General features: G+C 37.8%; 2 protein-coding genes across 3 annotated transcripts in view; one reads left to right on the top strand and one right to left on the bottom strand.

Moving 5' to 3' along the window:
- The window catches only part of LOC126403996 (gem-associated protein 4-like), a 173,259-nt gene that overhangs the window by 22,703 nt on the left and 144,556 nt on the right, over positions 1 to 6,000 (top strand). The gene's annotated exons all lie outside the window — the stretch shown is intronic.
- On the bottom strand, positions 30 to 2,953 carry LOC126400900 (GTPase IMAP family member 8-like). Its single transcript, XM_050061895.1, has 5 exons — positions 2,938 to 2,953; positions 2,716 to 2,855; positions 2,399 to 2,639; positions 1,088 to 1,435; positions 30 to 990 (listed from the first exon to the last, which is right to left on the bottom strand). The coding sequence occupies exons 1-5, from the start codon at positions 2,951 to 2,953 to the stop codon at positions 422 to 424; spliced, it is 1,314 nt and encodes a 437-aa protein (XP_049917852.1). The 3' UTR covers positions 30 to 421.

Genomic DNA, 6,000 nt, shown 5'->3' on the forward strand with positions numbered 1-6,000 from the left:
ACAGTAAAGATGGTGAAGATAATGTCACACACATAGCTGATGAATAAGAGCAGGTCGCCTCAGTACAAGTCGACTTCTCTCAGCCAGACGACAAAAAAACAAACATTTCTAACGTTGTTATGGATTACAATATGTCAAGTGATGAAACACAAAATTCAAATATGGCCGAGGGAATGTATCATAAAGGTAGAATTGGACATATGTCATGTGGTAGTGAGCACAAGGTATTTGTTGTTAACACAAACATGGAAAACTTGTCATAAAACATTATTGTGCTGTAGAAAACTAAACTGAACAAGCCAATGACAGCAGACTGGCTTCCTCTCCTTTACTTCATAATTGCTGAGGCATAAAAAATACTGTTGTAGTTTTAGATTAAAACTATAACCCATGACCACTGCAGGTCACATTTATATCCTCCCTAGAGCCTCTCTATCATCTGCAGCAGCTGATTCACTTGAGTCTTGTCTCTTGTATTTGTATCTAACACTTGATAGCGGCGTCCACATCTGTCCAGCACCCACTTCAGAGGCTCTCCGCTCCTCTCAATGTGATTCTCCACCGTCCGTCCTCGCAGCTCCTCTCCATACGTGAACAACACCACAGTGCTCCTCCATACATCACTCCCCAAAACACTGAGGTACGTCTCCACAGCTCTCCTGTCTTTCTCTCTGAACGTGTCCACAGGTACAGCCAGCACGAAGGACACTTTGCTCCTCGCAGGGCAGAGGGAAGTGCTCCAACTGATCTCCATCCTGACCTGCCTGGGATTGGCCAGACCAAACAGACTCCACCCGGGCGTGTCCACCACTGTGACGGGCAACCCTGACACTTTCCGATGGCCTGCAGAGCACCTGGTGGTCTTCATGTCCGTCTGAAACACTTCACTGTCCAGGATTATGTTCCCTGCGGAGCTTTTCGCTGACTTCCTCCTCCCCAGCAGGACGAGGCAAAGAGCAGGCTTCAGACCAGCAGGCTCCGCTTCGAACACTGTAATGGTTTCATATTTTAGAATTAAACACATTTTATTCCAGGTGTTGCTGATTGTGGGTAATATTATGAATCTCTAATTAAAGTTCAAACCTACCTCTGGGTACCCACGCCTCTCCTGAGGTCGTCTGCTTCCTTTGCCCCGGCCTCCCGTCATGCACGTCATACATCACTCTCATTTCTATCTCCTCCTGTCCTCCCTGCACCCTCCTGTCCTCCTTCATGCTCACATCTCGTCTCAGCAGCTTGTACATCCTGTCCTGGATCTCCCTCGGACGCTTGTTAGTCTGAATCATCCTCTGGATCTTCTCAAAGAGCTCAGTGAGCTGATCCTCTGACGCCCCAGACTGGTTGGTCATCACCTGGTACCTGTTCCCACATCGCTCCAGCAGCCAGTGAAGAGTCTGACCCTGCTGTCGTATGTGCTCCTGGATCGACAGGCCTCCTGCAGCAGAAACAACCTCACTGGTTCAGTTAAACCCAAACAAGGAGAGGAACCATGTACAACTAAATGCTAACATTATTAACATGATCACAATGGAGATGCTAACATGCTGACGTTTGGCAGGTCATAATGTGTTCAATGTTCACCGCCTTAGTTTAGCGTGTTAGTGTGCTCATATCTCCTCTGGTGGACACGGCCACTGATAAAACTGGCACCTCACCACTGACCCCACTGCTGAAAATAACTGGAGGCATTATGGTCTTTCAGAGGCTGTGACAGAGGCAGATTTATAAAGTCACCATACTCTCATACCTCATTTCCACGCACACTGTTCACCAGTAAATGGTTGTAGAAATACTGTTAACCGTTTGAAACCTGGGGTGACATCACTTTTCCTGTGCTGCTTTCAGACGCGGTATTTAAACCTTTGAACCCTGAGCACATTGGTGCAGTTTCTGACAAAAATATGGGAAAAAGCCAAAGAGCAACTTGGTAAGAAATGTCCCACAAGTTGCCAAAAAATAATACATTTAGAAAATATAAAGAAAAAAAAAATTAAATAGGGAAAGAAGCAAAAAGCTGGGGAAACTGTATTTATAATTAATATTATTATTACATTTCAAAATGATGTTACAAAATTATTATTATCTTTCTTTCTCTTATTTTATTTATTTATTTTACAGATTTTCTTTTTTCATGGCTTATTGTCCTCTTCCCATGTTTTTTATAAAGTCAAGCCAATTTCTGAGATTTCAAACATGTTTTTTATTGTGGAACAAAAATAAAGGATGTGTTTTTTCTGAGAACATCGATGGACAATCCAACAAATTAATTAACAAATGCACAAACACAAAAATAAATCAGACAGCACCGCCCCCTGGCCAATTAGTATAGAGACAGAGACACATAACCAGTGAGCGCAGAGAGGAAACATATCACACTAATAAATGATCATTAGTTTACCTAACTTGTCTCCATGAGTGAACAGGACCATGGCTCGCTGCCAGATGGGGGTTTGGAGCAGGCTGAGCTGGGCCTGCATGGCCCTCCACTCCTCTGGGCTGAAGGTGGAGGTGATGGGCAGCACCAGCAGGATGACATCAGGCTCTGAGTGACAAAGGGTCAGACCTCTGCAGAGCTCCTGGGATACTCTGTGTGGAGTAGTGGAGTGGGACAGCCACCCTGGGGTGTCCACCACGGTCACCTGGTGGATCAGATTTAGTCAGAGTAGAGACAAGACTTGAGGTTCAGATGCAAACTGTAAACTTGTGTGTACTCACTCGTCTTCCACAGGTGGTGCCGCTCTCTCTGCAGCTGCGGGTTGTTTTTCTGCAAAAGGCTGGTTTTCCCAGGATGGTGTTTCCTGCTGAGCTCTTCCCACTTTGTTTCTCACCCAGTAACAGCAGGATCAACTCTGGACCTGACAAACATCATCATCTCCCATTCATACACACCAGAACACACCTGCCCTCTGTTCATTTAAATAGCTTAAAATAACTTACCGTAAGAAGCTGCCATGTCAGGGCTCTTGTTTATTTATAATCCACAGATGGAGCATGGGTCAAAACCTCTGTCTGAAATCTCCACAAGCTTCTTTTCTTCTGTGATTCCAGCTCTGCATTTACTTCCTGTTGTTGATTCAGTGTTTAGTAAGTCCATAAATAGGCTAAAGCTTTAGCTTCATGTGTCACAGGGCTGAGCCTGACCGCATGATTACTTTAGGATTAGTTTCAAAGTTCACAACAGAGAAGTTCCTGAGAAAATGACTCATATCACACACACATATACGCCGTGGTAATAAACATGAAGAGAAAACACACACACACACACACACAACAGGGGCACGGTCAATCTCCAAACACTGTGCACTGCTTTGCCACTTTCCAGGATGAACAACATGTCTCTTTGAAACAGTGTGAAATAGGTTTTGTGGTACTTTTTATCTTGTGTGGTGGTGGTCTCAGTGGTGTTACCCAATCAGTAGTGGCATGTATATAAAAAAAGGTATAGTGGATCTTGGCTTATTGTATGTACAGTTTTTGTTTATATTTAACACTTGCTTTGGCGAGGTAAACATGTTTTTCATGCCCAAAAATCCCCATTGAATTGAATTTAATTAAACCAAAGATACTTTAAGGCAGTGTGCTTGCACCACCATTTTCCTCTGAATAAACGTTTTGGTTTGTCACTGTTGAACACAGCCCCATTTAATCTATAGCTCCATCATGACTTTTTCGACATATTATACTATGACTTTTTTTTTTACATTATGACTTCATTCGACATACTATAACATTATGACTTCTTTTGACATACTATACTATGACTTTTTTCAACATACTATACTATGACTTTTTTGACATACTATACTATGACTTCTTTTGACATACTATACTATGACTTTTTTCAACATACTATACTGACTTTTTTGACATACTATACTATGACTTCTTTCGACATACTATACTATGACTTTTTTGACATGCTATACTATGACTTTTTTTCGACATACTATACTATGACTTCTTTTGACATACTATACTATGACTTCTTTTGACATACTATACTATGACTTCTTTTGACGTACCATACTATGACTTTTTTTCGACATGCTATACTATGACTTTTTTTTCAACATACTATACTATGACTTTTTTTGACATGCTATACTATGACTTTTTTCGACATACGATAGTATGATTTTTTTGACGTACTATACTGTGACTTTTTTTCCGACATACTATACTATGACTCTTTTGACATACGATACTATGACTTTTTTCGCCATACTATACTATGACTTTTTTGATATACTATAATATGACTTTTTTCGACATACTATATTATCATAGTATGCTGTGAAAAAAAAGTAATAGAATAGTATACCATAAAAAAGTTATAGTGTAGTATGAACTTCATGGTATAGTTTGCCATTAAAAGATGTCATACTATGACATACTACCTCCCTTTTCTAATCTCTCTTTACATGGCTCAGAGCCTTTAAAGGCAATCAGATCAAAAGGACAAACCCTCTGACAACAAACAGATGTGCTGCATGTAGATGCGTTATCCCTGCTATTGTTTGAACTGTATATGAAATGTAAGTTTTATTTTGTTTAAATGCATTTGTGTCAGCTTTACTAGTTTGTGTTTCATTTGCTGTATAGATGTGTTTCATTACTTTAAGATAATACTGTGTTTCTTAATTAAAGTTGTGGAGGTAGATTGCCTTTGTTGGATTATTTATTGATTGGAGTCAGTGACTATGGTGTCTAGATTAATACCCTTTTTGTATTCCTTTTCTTCTGTTATCAGATGAACCAGTCAAACTGTCCACAAATAAAAGATTGAACTGGAACCTTGGCTTTTGTTCTTTTTCCTTACTGATATTGAGATGCATGTAGGCCTGGAATACTATGTCATAAAAAGTCATAGTGTAATATATCATACAAGGTCATTGTATAGTATATCAAAAAATACCATAGTATAGTCTGTCATAAAAAGTCGTTGTATTGTAGTGTGACATAAAAAGTCATAGTATAATAGGCCAAAACAAGTCATAGTATAGTATGTTGGCAAAAAGTCATAGTATACTAAGTCAACAACATGGTCATAGTATAGTATGTCAAACAAAAAATCATAGTATAGTATGTCCAAAAAAGGCATAGTAAAGTATGACAAAAAAGTCATAGTATAGTGTCTCATAAAAAGTCGTAGTATAGTATGGCGAAAAAAGTCGGAATAGTATGTCAAAAAAAAGTCATAGTATAGTATGTCGAAAAAAGTCAGTATAGTATGTTGAAAAAAGTAAGTGTAGTCATAGTATAGTATGTCAAAAAAGACTCATCGTATAGTGTGTCAAAAAAGTCAGAATGGTATGTCGAAAAAAGTCACAGTATAGTATGTAGAAAAAGTCATAGTATGTCAAAAATAGTAATAGTATAGTATATCGAAAAAAAGTCACAGTATAGAATATCGAAAAAGTCATAGTATAGTATGTAAAAAAAAGTCATAATATAGTATGTTGAAAAAAAGTCATAATATAGTATGTCAAAAAAAGTCATAGTATAGTTTATCAAAAATAAAGTGATAGTATGGTATGTTGAAATAAGTCATAGTATAGTATGTCAAAAAAGTCATAGTATAGTATGTTGAAAAACGTCATAGTATAGTTTATCAAAAATAAAGTGATAGTATGGTATGTTGAAAATAGTCATAGTATAGTATGTATAAAAAAGTCATAATATAGTATGTCGAAAAAAGTCATAGTACAGTATGTTGAAAAACGTCATAGTATAGTTTATCAAAGATAAAGTGATAGTATGATATGTTGAAAAAAGTCATAGTATAGTATGTATAAAAAATTCATAGTATAGTATGTCGAAAAAAGTCATAGTATAGTATGTTGAAAAAAGTCATAGTATAGTATGTCAAAAAAAAGTCATAGTATAGTATGTATAAAAAAGTCATAATATAGTATGTCGAAAAAAGTCATAGTACAGTATGTTGAAAAACGTCATAGTATAGTTTATCAAAAATAAAGTGATAGTATGATATGTTGAAAA

Source organism: Epinephelus moara, chromosome 2 (genome assembly GCF_006386435.1).
Source record: "Epinephelus moara isolate mb chromosome 2, YSFRI_EMoa_1.0, whole genome shotgun sequence".
In the NCBI taxonomy this organism is placed as follows: domain Eukaryota; kingdom Metazoa; phylum Chordata; class Actinopteri; order Perciformes; family Serranidae; genus Epinephelus; species Epinephelus moara.

Bases quoted from the DNA above. Each gene is read 5' to 3' on its own strand.
- LOC126400900 (XM_050061895.1), bottom strand. The intron at 1,436-2,398 runs GTAAACTAATGA...TTTCTGCTGCAG, and splicing joins CACTCATGGAGACAAGTTAG to GAGGCCTGTCGATCCAGGAG. The intron at 991-1,087 runs GTAGGTTTGAAC...AAACCATTACAG, and splicing joins AGAGGCGTGGGTACCCAGAG to TGTTCGAAGCGGAGCCTGCT.